Genomic DNA, 19,207 nt, shown 5'->3' on the forward strand with positions numbered 1-19,207 from the left:
GAGAGAGAGAGAGAGAGAGAAGATGAGTGAATGAATTTTTCCAAATGAGAATGCTCCTTGTATTTATATGCAAACATTGAGGTTGAATAGACATGATTGTTGGGCTTCTAAGCCTACATAAGTTCGTTGGCCGACCTTGACAATTTGTCCATAATCAAAATAAATTCATATCTCCATAAATACTTATCGGAATCGGATGATCTTTAGATCAATCCTACACCTCTCGATGAGAGGAATCTAGGAAAAATAACAAAAGCCATAAATAAGGTGATCCACATGGAGTTCGGCCCTAGTTGCCAATTTTAACAGTATCCTATATAACAAACAAAAGAAGAAAAGAAAAATATATTATTTTAAAGCATGGGTTTCATGCTCATTATTGATGGTCTTCTAGGTAAATGCATGTTCTTCATGCTTCTGGTGTTTGTTAGGTCTCAGGATTTATTGTCATGAGTCAATGGAATCAACATCATGTTTATAAGACCCATCTGAGCAAAATGTAATTGGAAGAAAAAAATATTTTGAGTCTAGAAAGTCCTAGAAACTCCAAAAGCACAAGTTAGCCCTAGCAATTACAAGTCAGCCAAAAGAAGGGAATTTGACCGCTTGGAATGGTTATATAAAGAAGCAATTCGACCTCATTTGACACACACTTACTCAAGAAGTTCGATCTCAAGGAAAAGGTTTGATCCATAGCTGGGAAGCAAGAAGACAAGGAGAGCGAAGGTCTAGAAGAAGAAAGGAAGGACGAAAAACTTGTTTTGGGCTATCTATCTCTCACACATGTGAAATCTAGGATTTTTGCAGCTACAGAAGAGGCCGAAATTGCATATCTGAGTTGCAGTAGGACAAAGTGCAGTCTCTTGTTGCTGGAAGGAAGGATTACACTATAGTGACCTCATTGATCTTGGTTGGAGTTGCATTCCTCAAGGAAGGTCTCAAGAGGAGGTTGAATTAGGGTTTTCTATAGCAGCTTCAAGGGCCGAAGTTGCAAGTCGGAGAATCCATACTGAAGCTGGGAGGTCGAAGTTGCAGGTGAAAGTTGGCTGGTGCAGAATCAAGGAAGGATTGATTGGAGGAGCTGACTTGGTACTTGGAGAAGGACTTGGTCTAGGATTGGGTGTTTGTTGTCTCATTGGAAGCAAATTCTATAAGAACAGAAGAGTTTACCGGGATTTCCCCTTCGAGAGGTTTTGCCCTGGCTGAGAGCCTAATTTCTATGGCCTCTATTGTTACTGTTTCATTCATGATATTTGTTTGATGAAAAGATCTAACTCATAGTTGCGGCGGAGCGCCCCCCCCCCCCCCTCGAACCCGCTCCCAAATCGCGCTTCAGGTGGGAGCGGCTCCGAAGCGCGCTCCCAGAAAAAAATTTGCGCTCCCTGCCATTTTCAAGAGCGTTGCAGGGAGCGATCGCTCCGGGAGCGATCCGGTGGAAAAAATTTCCGCGGACACCAAAAAAAATCGAATTTTAAATTTTTTTTTTTGTTTTAAAAGCCCAATGGCCTAAAAAAATTTCATTATCACTTCATTGAGCAAGAGCAAGAGCAAAGGAGCGAGGAGCAAGTGCTGAGGAGCGAGGAGCAAGTGCCGAGGAGCGAGGAGCAAGCCTGCAGAGGTAAGTAACTTAGTAATTTAGTTAGTTTAGTTAGTTTAATTTAGTTAGGTAGTAATTTAGTTAATTTAATTTAGTTTATTGAGTTTAAAAATCATGAATTTAAATTAAATTAATAAATTAAATTAACTAATCCCAATAAATTGAAATAATTTGCAGATTCAAGAATCAAAACCCTACAAACATCAAACACCATGGACCTGGCTATATTTCTTGGCATTTTCCTCTTCCTGGTCCCTTTTATGGTTATTATGGTGCTGGAGAGTAGGAAACGGAAGGGCGAAACTGAAGAGGGGGATAAAGAAGTTGGAGAAAGTCAAATTGGTGAAAACCCCGGTGAGGAGGAGCTGGAGGAGGGTGAACATGACCCTCAAAAAACTAAACAAGACCAAACTCCATTGTGGAAATATGTTAACAGGGCTGAAACAGGGAGAGGGGGTGGAACCACTAAATTTCATTGTCCCCATTGCAACACTGATTACACAGGTTCATACACCCGTGCTAGAAGACACCTCTGCGGGAAAAGGCCATGGGATGGAGACAAACAAATAGGAATCAAAACTTGTACAGCGGTGTCAGCAGCGGATAGAGCCAAATACATAAGGGAAGAGGAGGAAGCCCAATACAGATCAAAAAAATCAAGGGGTTTCTTTGAACCAAGCTCACAATCACAAAGAACTCCTTCAGCATCCTCCCAAGGCAGTGGATATGGAGGCACAGGGTCATCATCTTTAAGGCGTAGAACCATATCAGATTTCCTTGATGAGGGGTGTAGGAATGATGTGGATTCAAAGGTTTACAGGTTTCTCTATGCATGTGTGGTACCATTCAATGTTCTTCGCTCACCTTATAGGCACGAAATGGTTTCTGCCATAAATGATGCCCCTAAAGGATACAAGAGCCCTGGGTATGACAAGGCAAGAACCGTTGGCCTTGATCATGAAAAAGCAAAAATATCGCATTCTTTGAATAGAATGACAAGTTCTTGGACTGACCATGGGGTGTCCATTGTATCTGATGGATGGACAAATGTAAAAGGCAAGCCATTGATAAGTGTTCTTGCTGTGTCTGTTAGTGGTCCCATCTTTCTAACTGCACATGATTACTCAGACAAGTTCAAGACCGCCATCAACATTGCAGAAGCATTATTTGAAACAATTGAGCGTATTGGCCCATACAATGTCATCCAAGTCATCACTGATAATGCTCCTAATTGTAAGGCAGCGGGAGCAATTATTGAGGATAAATACCCCAACATATTTTGGTCTGGATGTTTGGTTCACACATTGAACCTTCTGTTGCATGATATTGTCAAGAACAAAAATGAACAATACCAATGGATTGGTGATTTGTACAAGAAAGGCAAACAAATGATAAAATTTATTACAAATCATAGCAATACCCATGGCCTTTTCTGCAGTCACTCGAGATTGGAGTTGTTGAAGATTGCGAAGACCAGATTTGGTAGCTATTACCTCACCTTCAGGCGCCTTTTGAAGATAAGAGAGGCATTAGCTAGCATGGTATCAAGTCCACATTGGCAGGTATTAAAGGAAAGGGCTACAAATGTAGCTGACATGGGAGGTTTTGAAATGGTGGAGGAGGTCGCTCTTGATGGGCAGTTTTGGACAAATGTGAGGCAGGTATTGGATTTTACCAAGCCAATTTATCACATGATTCGGTTTGCAGATACAGACAAACCAGTGATTGGCGAGGTGTATGAGCAAATGGATACCATGTTGGGGGAAATAAAAGATATTGTTCATAATAGAGATCCCAACTTGTACAAACTGATTCATGATTGTGTGTGTGAACGGTGGAATAGGCTTAATCTTCCACTACATTGCTTGGCGTATATCCTTACGCCAAAATACTACTCTACATCTTGGTTGGGCCAACCTGTAGCAGGGGGTGGGGTTAGGACCAAACCCCATTTAGATCCAGAGGTAACTAAAGGATATTTGGAAGCATTAGAAAAGTTGGTACCTGACAGGGAGGAATGTGCCGTTGTGCGCTTTGAAATAGGCAGATACTTCAGTGGCACTGGTTTGTATGGTAACTTCCATGCAATGGACCACAGAGATAGATTTGATACTCTCACATGGTGGGAAACATATGGCGGGCATGGACTTTTGCCAAAATTGGCAAAAAAAGTTCTTTCACAGGTTGTAAATACTTCTTCTGCAGAGAGATGTTGGAGCACCTACAGCTACATACATAATGTGAAAAGAAACAGACTTAATGAAAACCGAGCAGAAAGCTTGGTTTATGTGCACTACAACTTGAGGTTGTTGAGTCATTACTGTGATCGGGCTTATGAGGATCCCACATATAAAATTTGGGACAATCACCCAGACGATGACAATTTGGAGGATGGCATTGTACATATTGAAGAACTGGAAGAGGAACTTGTAAGGGATGAAGATGAAGCAGTTGCAGCAGCCATGCCACCTCCACCTCCACCTCCACCATCCAGTAGCAGTGCTCGAGGTCCGAGTTTTGTTCCTTTGCTGTCGCCACCTCCATCTACACCCTCACGTGGAGGTTCTAGTTCTGGTCGTCGGTCTGTGCGGGAGACTCCTAGAAGACCACCACGACCTGCTTATACTCCTGGGGACTCTCATGGCAAGGGCCACATGTAGATTTACAGTTTACTTGTCTTTTTTAGTTTCTATTAGACTTTAGTTTTCATAACTATTGAGTTTTGAGTCCTTACCTCTTGACTCTTGACTCTTTCATATCATAATGATATTTTTTGTAAACAATATATCACTGTGACAATGAAAATTTGAAGTTTGAAGTTGGGCCTTGGCAATTATAACTCATTGGTAATGATTGTGAATTATGAATATGATGCTTCGTGAAAGACTAAAGTTGTTTCATTTTATAAATTTATAACATTTCATATCATGTTAACAGTTAGAAGTTAGGACTTAGAAATATCTTAGATATTACTTCTTGTAATGGTTAAACTTAGCTTATAAGTACAACTTTGGTGATCAATGATGATAAATGTTATTGAATTTTCAATTTTGAAAGCTTGAAGTTGAAACTTTAAGATTGAATTTGATTAATCATGATTCATGAGACTCAATATGTTGCAGTTGTAATATGTATTTTACTAACTTGTGGACATGGTTGATGACGATTATAATTTCTAGATGATTGATGTGATATGGTTCAATGAGCAATCTATATTTTTTTATGTTTTTTATGTCTAATTCATCATTCTACATGTTTTTGTTGACATATCTATATCAAAAATTAAAAAATATAAAAAATATATATATTTTTAAAAAATCGCTCCCGGATTCGCTCCCAAACCGGGAGCTTCTGAAAATGGCCGCTCCCGCTCCCGCTCTCAAGCAACATGGATCTAACTAAAGAACATAAGAAGATTAACAAAGTTCACAAACAAGTATTAAGGTTAAGGAAAATTATATAATAAGCTACCACTTTGAATTTTCCAACACTGCGGCTTGTTCCACAGAGAAGTACGATATGACCAGATTTTAAGTTTCAGTGAAGAGCTCGACTTGCTTCAAGACGTCATTACAGAACTTGAGAAGATTTTGCTTGCTATTATATGAAGAGAAACCTATGTCGGGACAAATAGAAAGAAGCCAAGAGATTTATCAACTAGGGTGGAATCTTGCACCATCGAAACTGGTTTGGAGAAAGGGGTCTTAAACCCTCAGAGCTAAGCTTAAGAAAACAGATGAATTGATCCACAATTGATGATGCCTCATTTGATCCCAACCTTCCTCTATTAATAAATTTTCCATGGGCTCCAACAAAGTGAGGAGTTGTGTGTGCAACCCCTAATTTAGCCCTAGCCAAACCAATTTTTGCCCAATATTGCCCCAACATAGGAAAAATTGGGTTTTTACCCCTTTAACAAGACTATAGCCTACGAGGTCGGATAGGCTATTATGTCCTCCATAAGCCCTCAATTTGGAGAGGACATTACAATCCCCCCTTCCCAAAATTGCTTGCCCTCAAGCAATTGTAGACTTGGGTGCTGTAAAATTTGTTCTCCTTCCCAAGTGCATCCTCCTCTGGTAAATTCTTCCATTTAATAAGGTATTCTGGAATTACTCGTCTTCTTAACTTCTTTTCTTGTACAGCCATGATTGTTTCTGGAATCAATTCTAGTTGTCCTTCTTCGTCTAATGGAGGCAATTTGATTAAGGTGATGACCTGCTATCCCACAACCTTCTTGAGACATTACACATGGAAGGCGTTATGGATTTTGTTGTCGTTGGGCAAGTCTACTCCTACGCTCTTTCGCCAATCCTTTGGAGAACTTTGTAAGGCCCATAAAACCTTGGTTTCAACTTTTCTACACCGCTTTTCTTGAGTGTAGATTGTCTATAGGGTTGCAATCTCAAGAAAACAAGGTCTCCTACCTCAAAATTGTGTTCTGTTTGATGCTGGTTTGCGTACATATTTTGCCGATTTTGAGCAGCCTGCATGTTTTCCTTAAGTACCCTGAGAATGTCCTGACTCTCCTGTATCCAGTCTTTAGCAATGGGTGCCCTACAGTTTCCAAAAATCCCGTCGATAAAGAATGGTGCATCATATCCATATAGCACTTTGAAAGGCGTCATCCCAATGGATAAATGGTGAGTGGTATTGTAGCAATGCTCCCCAAGGTACAACCATTTGATCCATGCTTTTTGTTGACCTGTCACATAATTACATAAGTATCCTTCAATCCACTTATTCATGATTTCTGTCTGCCCATCTGTTTGTGGGTGATAACTAGTGCTAGGGGTTAATTTTGTTCCCACTAGCCTGAAGAGCTCCTACCAGAATGCACCCATAAACTTGTTGTCCCGATTGCTAACTATATTTTTAGGTAGTCCATGGAGTCTGAAGACTTCTTTGAAGAAGAGTTCTGCTACTTGTTTGGCCAAATAGTCAGCTGAGATTGCAAAGAAGTGCGCAAATTTCGTCAATCTGTCCACCACGGTATAGATACAATCTTTGCCTTGCATTTTGGGCAGCCCTGTGATGAAGTCCATTGAGATGCTCTCCCATTTTTGTTCTGGAATTGGTAGAGGTTGGAGAAGACCTGTCGGATGTGTATGCTCGACCTTATTTTGTTGGCATGTCATGCATTCCCTGACATATTTCATCACATCGTCCTTGAGGCCTTTCCATGAAAATCGTTCCCTAATTTGTCGGTAGGTTTTGAAGAACCCCTGGTGTCCAGCTGATAGAATGTCATGCGTACCCTTCAAAATCTTCTCCTTGAATGTCGATTTTGGAACCAAGTATCTCGTCTTTATAATAAATAATATCATCGACTATTTTATACCTATCATCATGTATGAGTTTGTCGATCAGTGCACAAGAAAACCGGTTTTTGGCGTTCCAGTCTTCTGCAAGCTTCATGAGGGAACATGTTGCCGATTTCCTGGAGAGTGCATGAACCACGGTATTCTTCTTTCCCTTCACATACTCAATATCAAAATCATAAGTTTGGACCTTACTTACCCATTTTTGTTGTCGTTTATTTAGGTCCTTTTGTTCCAAGAAATGACGCAAGCTATTGTCGTTTGTCCTAACTACGAACCTATTTCCCACCAAATATTGTCTGAACTTTGCCAAGGCATGCATGATAGCCAACATCTCCTTATCATATATGGAGTAAAGTCTCTCTGTATCCTAGATCTTTTGAATTTCGAATGCAATGGGGTGGCCCTTTTGCATTAAGACAACCCCTATTCCTTCTCCTGATGCATCACATTCTAATACAAAGGGTTGACTAAAGTTAGGGAGGGCCAAGACTGGACATGAGCTCATCACTTCTTTGAGCTTGTTGAATGTCTTGTCTAATTCTTCTGTCCACCTAAATGCTCCTTTCTTCGTCAAATCTGTTAATGGTGCGCTTAATTGAGAGAACCCTTTGACAAATCGTCGGTAATAGCTACAAATCCCGAAAAATCCTCGTAACTCAGTCAGATTCTTAGGTGTGGGCCAGTCCAATATTGCTTGAATCTTCTCTTAATGCAATTGTACTCCCTTTGCACTAATTATATGTCCCAAATAAATGATTATCGTCATTCCAAACTCACATTTTGATGCCTTGGCATAAAGGGATTGTTCTTGCATTATGCTCAAAATTTCATCCAGATACCCCAAGTGATCATCCCATGTCTTGTTGTATATGAGAAGGTTGTCAAAAAATACTAGTAAGAATTTCCTCAATTGCTTGTTGAAAATGTTGTTCATGCAAGATTGGAAAGTGGCGAGGGCGTTGGTTAGTCCAAATGGCATGACCAGAAACTCAAAGTGTCCATAGTGGCATCGGAAAGTTGTTTTTGGCACGTCTTTCTCTCGAACTCAAATTTGATGATACCCTAATCGTAGGTCAATCTTTGAAAAGTATATTGCTCCATATAGCTCATCTAGTAACTCATCGATCCTAGGAATAGGGTACCTGTTCTTGATGGTTTTTTTGTTGAGAGCTCAGTAATCAATACACATTCTCCACATGCCATCCTTCTTTTTCACCAAAACCACCGACGAGGCAAACAGACTTGAGTTGGGTTTGATGTGTCCCATCACTAACAATTCCTGTATGGTCTTTTCTATCTCATCCTTGAATTTCTTTGGATGTCGATATGGTGTGGTGATTACTGGCTTGGCCCCTTCTTCCAGTTCTATAGTATGTTCAAATCCTCCTTTTGAAGGCAATCCTGGGGGAATATCACCAAATACTAGACCATGCTTGTTCAGCACTCATTGAACATTGGCTTTGTCCTGTGGTGTGCCACTATTGGGAGTTTTTTGGCTCATAATCCTACATTCTACAGCATATGCTACATCTCCATGCCTAAATATGGCCTCCATTCTACTGGGACAAACTTGTGGGCCCCCATTTTTCATGCCCTTCAAAACTACCTTACTGCCATTAGGGGATTTAAATTCCATTCCCAATGCTTGGTAGTCCATAGTGTGCTTCCCCAACGAATATAACCATTGAACCCCCAATACAATATTAATATACGCAAAATCTATTACGTAAAAGTCACTAGTGAAAGTATAATTACCAAGTGTTGCACTCAAACCTAGGATCATCCACATGCAATCCAAGTTGTATCCATCTGCTACCATCACATCAAGGCCCTCGAATTCTTCAATGGGAAGTCCTCTCCTTGCTACTAATGTTGCATCAATGAAGTTGTGTGTAGCTCCCCCATCAATTAATGTTGTGATGCGTTGTCCTTTGACGACTCCCCTGATCCTGAAGGTGTAATATCTAGGGATTCTTGAAAGAGTAGCAATCTTAACTTGTGGTCGGGTCTTCTTCTCTTCGTTGAGCTTCTCCTCTTTTTTAGCTTCCTCCTACGGTGGTTCTTCCTTTGGACTACTAGGCTCGACATTAGGAGCGGGTTCTTTATCATTTGAAGTGGGTTCTTCTCCTTCATCCTCATTGTCAAAGACCACTTCAATGTAGTGAATCTTTCCCTTGCCTAAGCAGCGATGTCTTGGTTCCCATGGTTCCTTGCAATTGAAGCATAGCTTCTTCCACCTTAGTTTGCTTCGAGTTTCCTCATCCAACCTGTCTCTCCTGGGCCAATCTCTTTGAAAGGGTTTATTCTCCTTATCCTTTTGAGGGATGGGAAGCTTGGATGAAACCTTAGCTTTAGTTGTCGTATTTCTTGTTGAAATTTCGTGACCTTGGATCTAGGTTAGAGTCTTAAAATCACTAACACTACCAAACCAAGAATCTCAACCATAAACTACTTTGCACAGCAGAAATATAAAGCAGTAAATCACATATGCACAATATACACAGTTTTAAACAAAATTGTACAATAATGTACAATCACCAATCTTCGTTATATTAATCCAAATCTGATAAATACAACAATCTATGGTTACAAGATACAATGACAAACTTGGTTGCAGCACTTCTATGACATATCTTGTCCTATCGGTCCTTTGCTTCCATACTTCTCACTAGTAGTGCCTTAGTCCATCAAGGCATCTACACTTCAAGACTCCAAGAGGGCTGCCTCCTATCACTGCTACAAGTCACGTCTACTACAGTGAACACGGGCTCATCAACTGCTCTTTGGGTAGGCCTAATTCCTGAGCTCCAATCTGCCTATCTAGCAATCATTTTCGTCCATCAAAGTGTTGCACATAAGGCTGCAATCCTTCACCCAAACACACACCAACAACGTCCTTCTTGTCTGTTGCTCTAGGGCTACTTTGGGTAGCCAATAGCTGCCCTCCAAGCAGCTCTATGACACCCAATCTCATCACTGTCGATTATGCTCCTAGGATGACACTTCACCACCTCGGAATGTCATCCACATGGCACCAACAGGCTGCTCGATAAACTGATCCAAAACTGGTCAACTCCTTTGACCCAACACATACCAAAACATTGTTGTTTGTGACTCCTGCACTGCTGCAATTTCTGGGACTGGTTAGGGCACACAACACAGTCCTTAACCATCCTCAAATCTGGCCCAGAATTGCCCTTATGAAATGTGGTTGTCCTTCAATGGGAGGTTGCCCCTCCACGTTGCTCTTTTAGGGCAGATTCAAGCCCTTAAACACAGACTTATCCTCCTAAAAAACAACGGCATCCTACAGGTGTATAGACAGACTTGTGGCAGCCTCTTATGAGGACTGTCCACCCACCAAACAACCTCCAAACTAACTCGCTGTCCCTGCCTTGGCTGTGGCCTACAAGAACAGGGCTTCGGCCCTCCCACCAATAGTTCTGTCCTCAAAAACGGACCCCTGAACAGACCTTAACCCACACTGTTTCAGATCCTCTTTTGTTGCGGCTAGGGCACATAATTCTTCTCTCCAACGAGTTCTCTTTCTAAGGTATGTGTTGCACAAGATTGGATGCTTAAATGACCTCAATACGCCTTGCAATTGTACACATACAATGGATCAAGATCTCACTTGAAGTGACACATATCAAGTCGGCCCACTTGACAACCAAATTAATTTGTCAACTTCAAAAATTCATATCTCTCTAACAACAACTCAAATTCGGACGATTTTCGATGCGTTGGAATCGTCTTTCCGAGCACTATCATCCTCATCCATCACATGTTGTGAATCCATCATGGTTTTTCCCCAAAACACGACGGGTGCCAAAACCCCATACTTGGGTTCCAAGCCCACAAACTACCCTTGTGGCGCTTTGTCCTCCAAACCCTGAACCCTGGGGCTTGGAGTACCTCCCAAGCTACACAAATCAACATTTTCCATGTCTCAAGTCTTCTTGATGGCATCTTAAAGGGTTATGGGATTGATCATTGAACGCCTTGACCTAGCCTTGTAAGGGCTCGGTTAATGCCTCTATAAAGAGCATGACTAATCGTTCTTCCAATATGTCTATCACTATGACTGCAATTCATTCAAATTCTGCAATAAGTTCTTCGTGCAATTTGGTTCGTTTGAGTTGTGCCAATTCTCTGAAGTTAACTGCTTGATGCAATCTTAAAGGGTTATGGGATTGAATGCCTTGACCTAGCCTTGTAGGAGCTCGGTTAATGCCTCTGTAAAGAGCATGACTAATCGTTCTTCCAATATGTCTATCACTGTAACTGCAATTCGTTCAAATTCTGCAATAAGTTCTTCGTGCAATCTGGTTTGTTTGAGTTGTGCCAATTCTCTGAAGTGTATGTTTGGGTTCTTTTGATCAAATCTATCTATCAACCTATATGTAAAGTCTACATAAGTGATGTTTGCATGTCCCAAAGTGACCAATCCATGATAGCACCAATCATTTGCACCTCCTTCTAGGTCTAGTGCCACGAATTAGATGGCGTCTGCTTCTAACATAGAGTTAAGTTTGAAGTAGGTGTCTAATTTTTACACCCAAGCCCTTGCTAAACATTTGGTGATCAATCAAATGAGGGAAGAGAAAGTTTACTTACCTTGCGCATTAGATCAGAATTTCGTTGCTCCCTTGGTCTATCTCAGAATCTGATATTGCTACCGAAAATAGTCATCAAAGAGTTTATTTGGCTCTGTTGCTTCTAAGGCTATCGTTGCCTAATTATTTATAAATTGAGGACGTAACGATCCAGAATTTTTGTTGTTGGTTGCCCTGGCACTAGTGTGTACAGGAGGACCAGGATTATGGTTATCCGTTATTGCTACCTTCAAACATGATCCTATTGTTTCCAGCAATGTTTTGGTTACCTATGAGTTGGACCATTAGTTAATTGAACTACTGTTGTCCTTGAGCTAATACCCGAGCAAACTCCTCTTGGCCTTGAATCAATTGTTGTCCTTGCATTAATATGTCTATCATTTTTTGTTGCCCCTAGAGTATTGCATTTAACAAAATGTCAGGATCTTGTCATCCTTGCCCTACTCTTTTCCCCATGGTTGAACGTTGTGTGTTCATTTTCTTCCTTACTGTGACATTGTTGGTGTCTGCTAGAAGCATACAAGACTTAAGAACTCACAAGCTGGCAAGATGCTTGTGCTTTGATACCATTGTAATGATCTAGGGCAATTTTGCTTTTTAGGGCTTCTTATTTTGCCTAGGGTTTTCCGCATATTATTAGGGTTTTGTAACAAATCATTTAAAAAAAAGGCTCACAATACAAGTATAGTCAATATTGTTCCAACAATACATAGCTCAATTAATACAACAGTCATCAACACAATATGGTAAACCATAAATTAATCCAAGACAAAATCCAAATTCCAATGATGAACACGATGCTTGTCTATCAATGACCCAGCAATATTACGTAATCTGAAAGCAAGCTTAATTCCAATAATCGTTCAATAACCAATGGAATTCCCAATGCGATCCAAACAATGTGTACAAATTCAATAAAAATGCCCTAATCAGTGGTCTGAGCCTTTTTGCAATGTTGATAATTAATTAGATACCTGAATGGACCTTAGGTCTGGATTCGACCTTTATCTCAAATCTGCTTCAATCTAAGTTCTGGTACCTACACAGGATTTACGCTTACTGTTAGGGCCTCGATCTTGTGGAACGAAGCTCGGAAAACCTCCTTGCTCCTGCCTCAGGAGACTCAGCGTCCCTAGAATCAAATGACGACATAAATCCTTTGTTTATGGTTAAGGGTTCGGCCCTATGGTATGAAGCACAGAAACCCTCCTAGCTCGGCGTCCCTAGAATCAAACGGTTGTACAAGAGAACTACGATTGCACACCGACTAATTGCACAGATTGGAATACGTTCAAATCACGTGACTGCCCCAGACTTTGCGATATGCTTCAGGGTGATACATGTAGCAAGTTTGCAGAATTGTTGGCCAGTGTTATGACTCAGAAATTCATCTATATTAGGAACTACAGCCTATTCACAGAGAACTACGATCTGCCCAGATTCTAAGTTTCAGTGAAGAGCTCGTCTTGCTTCAAGATGCCATTACAGAACTTGAGAAGATTATGCTTGCTATTTATGAAGAGAAACCTGTGCCAAGACAAATAGAAAGAATCAAAGAGATTTATCAACTAGGGTGGAATCTTGCACCACCAAAATTGATTTGGAGGAAGGGGTCTTAAACCCTCAAAGCTAAGCTCAAGAAAATACATGAACTGATCCACAATTGATGATGCCTCATTTGATCTCAACCCTCCTCTATTTATAGATTTTCCATGGGCTCCAACAAAGTGAGGAGTTGTGTGTGCAACCCCTAATTTAGCCCCAGCCGACCCAATTTTTTCCCAATATTGCCCCAACATAGGAAAAATTGGGTTTTTACCCCTTTAACAAGACTATAGAGTATGGGGCCAGATAGGCTATTATGTCCTCCATAAGCCCTCAATTTGGAGAGGACATTACACCATGAGTTTGTTGGAATGTTGGGATGTGTGTAAACCCCACATGATATTGTTGAGAGTGCACATTGATCACTATGTGGTTGATTGATCGACTATAGCATTGATCACTCGAATGATCGAATAGAGCTTGTTTGATAACATGGAGACAATTTGTTGACATTATTGAGGTGGCAATGATGTAGCCTCCCCATAGAGCATTACTATACCATGTATTGTTTGGTTTATTCACTAACAACATTGATCATTTTCTATTGGTCCCTACTTGAACAAAATTAAGAGGGGATGTTCATGTAATTTTATTGTTGACCTCCAAGTTGTGTTTAAAAGGTGGAAGATTAAATCTTGCGATATAGGTAAATCCAACTGATAGTCATTGATAGGGCCAACTGACTAAAAGAGCCAACCAATTTGGGCATATGTAACCCAACTAGGTGTCTTGACCAACCAACCTATCTGGACATCTTGTAGGTTGTGGACCCACACTTGGGGTGTTCGATGAAGAACCCAAACCTATATATTGAGGAGACTCTAATCTCATTTGTATTGAATCATATTGTGAAATGACATTGTATGAATCACCATGCATTGCAGTGATGATCTGATTTATTTTCATATTGAATATTAGGATATCAAGGATACCCACGACATATCTTGTCCCTTGTGTTGATGGCTTGGCTATGGTGTCTATGGTTTTCTCTCTTCTGTAAGAGATTTCATCTATGCTTATGATATGCTACGTTATGGGTTAATTATGGTTGTGTTATATGCGAAACTCCAACATTTGGACTTTAGAGGACATTAATACAAATTTCAATATCAATTTCAATTTTCTGGATTTGTGGATAGAAATAATGGCCCTCACTATGACCTCAATCCTAAATCTTAAATCAGTCATAATGTTCTGGGACTAAGAAATGTCAAATACAAGGCCAGTTAAACCTAACTATATCACATTGGAACTAGGTGCCTTTACCCTGATATCAGGAAATAAATCCCCAATTCATGATTGGATCGAGTGACAAGCATTAAAAAATCAGACGTAAAACCCATTATCTTGCACAGGAGTTAATAAGGGGCAAGAAAATAAAAGCAGCATGCAAAATGCAATATTGAAGAATAGAATGGAAATTGCACTTGTTCGTAAGAGCATACAAAGAAAGGAAGGTCCTTGAGATGAAACACATAGCTTGCAGACTTTTGATCCCAGTGAGAATGGGCTGCCTTTGGTGTGTGATACAGAACCTGCATGGAAAAAGACATACAAGATTATTAATACAGTGTCACACTGTTAAGAGACTATATCTGATGTAAAAGAAATTACATAACATCAACAATGTATGAAATCTTTATGATAAAGACGGAAGAAAAAAGTCTTGAGAAACATTCTTATATAACATGAAGGTAGAATTTCAAAAAAGAAATTAATAACCTGGCTCTCCACAGCTAAAGTTGCTATAGGAGCCAGTGTCTCTACCAAAGGGGATAAGAAACGATTCTCTAGCTTCTCAAACTCCCTGATGCACAAAAATGGAGAGGACTTAGATTCTAGAAGAAATGGCAATCCCAGAAAAGAACATTTCTCATCTACAAACATGAACAAAATCAGTAATACAGTTTTATATATTCCTTTGAACAAAACAAATAATTAAGTCACATATTAACAACATTTCCAAAAATATAAGTGAGACTCTTGAAATGATACAACTTCACTAGAACCATGAAATCATCATTCAATTATAAGACGACAGAAATTACATATGTTTGATGTTTTGCATCAATGCTAAAGACGATAACAAATTTGAACTACAATTGCCTTTATATTTGTTTTATGTGTGTATATGTGTTTATGTGTTGTTAAAGCAAAAAGAACCTGAGCAGCTAGGTATCTGATGTTTTCCATGGCTGGAAGGCACTTAGCAGACACCTATGCATAAGAAATATAGATCATGATAGCAATGAGCATCCAACCGTATTGATTGGGACTGCAATGACCAGCTAGCCTCACATGCTACAGAAGGGTTGATCTATTTTTTTTCCTGTATCTAATATAACAAATATACAGTTCTAACAAATAATAAGATAAGGAATTATTTCAGTAGAATTGAACTTTAAGAACAGGCATTTGCATTTGTTTCTTAGAGACAATCAAGGAAAGGAAGCTAGAAGAAATAGCTCTGGTTTCTTAATTTAACAATTTAGTAATTTACCTAATAAGCAATAAAATGAATTTCAAACTCCCATGTATACAGAAAGCTACAGCCATTTGCATTTGTTTCTCAGCCACGTTCAAGGAAAGGAAACTAGAAGAAATTGCTCTTGTTTCTTCATTTGACAATTTACCCAACAAGCAATAAAATGAATTTCAAACTCCCCATGTATACAGCAAGCTATAATCATAAAAGGTGAGACCAAGTAATAAAACATTTATCTAAGGACAAAAAGCTCATTGCATGAATGAAATGTTCAATAAACTGATCTAACAAAGTCAGCTACCATGTTTAATAAAACTTGCCTTTACAATCATGCCTAAATGTTAGCTACTCTTTCCTACACATCATAAGGTAAAGTTCGCATTCTTGAGACAAACCAAAATCTATCGTGCATGATTCTTAAATTATATTCTTCATCCCTTGTAGAAAGGAATGCCTAAATAGCACATACAACTCAAATAAGGAAAGATAAGAACATTGCTATATGTGAATCTCACTTAAAATAACAGTCAAAAAACCCTTAAAACACCAACATAAAAAGCCACAAAGCATTTCCATGCTGTTCTTCCTCAAAGGCCTTAAAATCTATGTTTAAAGTTATTGCACAAAAATATGATGTTGAAACTGAAGAAATCTAAGCAGGCTATCTGTTCTTCATGTGTTACTATACCATCCAGTTCGGATGCAGACTGTTTTAGCCCTTTTCCAGTCCAGTTCAGAGTCCAGACTATGAACCAGTTTGGGATCACTTCTTAACTGAACTGAACAGTTCAGACAATTCAAAAAATAGGATAATTTCCTTTTTTGCGCATTTGGGTTCGAAGAGGACAGTTTGGTTTAATAATCAGTCGAACCAGCCAATTCTAATTTGAACTGGTTGATCCAAGAAGAACCCTGAAAACACACACCCAAACACAACAAACAGAACTTTGGTTGCCATGAGCAACCAAGTTATCCCATTGATTATGAACAACCACATCAATTCATGCAGCAGACATATGTAGAGGTACGGAAAGGGGACTTCTACATTCAAGCTAAAAAAGCGACTTTTCAGCAGTGGATAGCCTTGGCATGTGGTTATCAGGTGTATGAAGATCCATTTGATCCAAAGGATGTGAACCTTGCCATGGTGGGCAGGCCACAGCATTTTCATTTCCAGACATACTTCACAAGCTCTCAGCCTTCCCGATTAAAGCAGCTGACTATAAGTTGTGGTTTCCAATGTATTTTCAATTCTCATCAGTTGTTTGTGTATGTGACTAGGGATAGCCAGGGAGGATGACAGTCTTTGTGCAGGTTCCAGTTAGAGCCACCGTCAAAATCTCCCTTGCTTACCAATACACTGAAAAACATGAGTGAATGGCCATATGCCTACACTGAGAAAGATCATTCTAATAGCCCCACTAATCAGTAGATAGAAGAAACCTGCAGTAATACAAATAAGCCTTGGCACTTACTTGACTTTCTTCAACATGATGAGCATCCCATGATGAGCATACCAATACACTGAAAAACATGAGCGAATGGCCATATGCCTACACTGAGAAGATCATTATAATAGCCCCATTGATCAGTAGATCGAAGAAACCTGCAGTAATACAAATAAACCTTGGCACTTACTCAACTTTCTTGAACATGATGAGCATCCCATTGCAGGAGCCGGCCAGGTCATGAATGAGGTTTCAACATATGCCTTATGCAGGTTTGATGTTTCATTGTTTTGGTTAGCAACCAAACACAGAGGTAAAATAAAAGGTAATGATAAATTCATCTACTGGTTCCATTGGTTATATGATTTCACCTATCATGAGTATTAGATTAGATTAAATATTTTGTAGTTTCAATTTGTGCTCACATGGTTTCATTTCATTGATGTGATGTTTTTTCATGCTTTAGTTTAGTTATATATTTTGCCTTGTCATGTTTCCGTTTCTGCTATTTACTTTCTTAGATAGGTTGTCATTTCAGTTCAATTTTTATTGCCATATTAGGAAGGGATAGGACTTTGGTCCGATTCTCTCCCTATATTGATGATGTATTGTCAAGCTTTTAGGTGACAGGTGGAAGATTCTGAGGTTGTCACATCCTCCCGAACACAGCATGTATCCCACAGTCGGAGCCACTTGTTACCCTGCACGTCAACAGGGGCAGATAAAAACTTTTGCAACATCTGTCATCACCTTTGTAAGCTCAAGGTCACAAGTCAAAAACAACATAAAAACCATGTGAGGCCCTATATTAGGTATCCTAGACCTATGTCATGTCTTTTGAGTCTGTATCTTGTTGTCTTGATCAAACCATGCCTCAACCCTTGAAGTTTCACCTCGGGTTACTCTCATCAGGTATAGTATTGGGCCAATCCAACCCGCCTCATGGTGCACCTATGTCATTCCACACGGTTAGGGTCTATTGAGTTTGTCGGTGACCTTGGCTTTGGTGCAGTATTCCTCGTGACAACTCTCAAAGCATAGCAGTCTCATTTGACAACATTTCACACTTCACAAGGTAGTTCATAGTTCGTAATGCAACATAGTCTTGGTGGTAGTTCATAGTTCCTAATGCAACATAGTCTTGGTGGTAGTTCATAATACTGAGTACTAATCAGGACCAGCTAAACACTACCCATATTCTAGAATTGCCAAGTGGGCAAGGGCATTGAAAATCCAATGATAGGGTAGCTAAGTCAAATTATCCAAAGGGAATAGTCAAGTTGAACTAGCTATTCGAGGTCAAAGTAGCCATTGGCATGAGTCAACGAGCCATTAAAAGGAAGATGGACCGGGAAGTTAAGCATTGGACCAAGAAAGTAGTTGTTGCAAGATGAATTTGTCCACCAAATGACCAAGTCGAGTTCCTCAATCAAGTCGCACTCCTCCAAGGACCAAGTTGAATTTGTCATGGACCAAACTAGTGGAATCTTGAGCCTTCAAACCTACTATTTTGACTCTTATCCCTTGTGGACTACAAGCAAAGGAAATTTTTGAGCTAAACCATGGAGATTTGTCCAAGTTGACCCCAAAGTGAGTAAGTTAAAGTTTATTTTGTAATATTTCATGAACTATTTACTAAGTCTCCAACATGTGGATTACTAATAAAATATTTTCTTAAAGGAGAGTCAAAACTAGTCATTTTCTAGCCATTACAATTTTGTCGATAAATGCTAACCTCCCCTCATTTGTAAGGTTGTTGTTGTCAATTGAGATAAGTGCTATCATAATAAAGAGCTCACTTTTTGCAAACCCTTGTGTAAGTTTTGATTATGAATTGTGTGAAGTGAATATCGTTTTCATTCTTTTTCTTGATATATGTTTTGGGATTTTTTATTCTAACTATTCTTGGTGATAAATAAAATTACGCTAAAGCTAACAATTCTTGCCATTTAGGAGCTATCTAGTCATGTGGAAAGGGCCAACTAGGGGGCAACCCCACTTGAGTTCTTTTGTTTTGCAAGTGAGTCGATCCAAACAACCGAACTATCTCTAGAAGGAAGCTTCGATTTGTGCAAGGTCTCATATTCATCATATATAGGAGTTGAACTTGGGAGCAGTTGTTCTTATGGTTC

At 39.6% G+C, this 19,207-nt stretch overlaps 1 protein-coding gene across 1 annotated transcript in view; it reads right to left on the minus strand.

Moving 5' to 3' along the window:
* The window catches only part of LOC149141869 (uncharacterized), a 131,847-nt gene that overhangs the window by 38,019 nt on the left and 74,621 nt on the right, over positions 1-19,207 (minus strand). The window contains exons 3-4 of the mRNA XM_089451356.1: positions 14,865-14,949; positions 14,570-14,677 (exon numbers count right to left, since the gene is read on the minus strand). Coding sequence (XP_089307482.1) covers positions 14,570-14,677; positions 14,865-14,949 — 193 coding nt within the window. The remainder of the gene's footprint in view (positions 1-14,569; positions 14,678-14,864; positions 14,950-19,207) is intronic.

The sequence above is a fragment of the Pinus tabuliformis genome, chromosome X (assembly GCF_031772625.1).
Source record: "Pinus tabuliformis cultivar Carrire ecotype Pingquan chromosome X, CPIR1, whole genome shotgun sequence".
Classification (NCBI taxonomy): Eukaryota; Viridiplantae; Streptophyta; class Pinopsida; order Pinales; family Pinaceae; genus Pinus; species Pinus tabuliformis.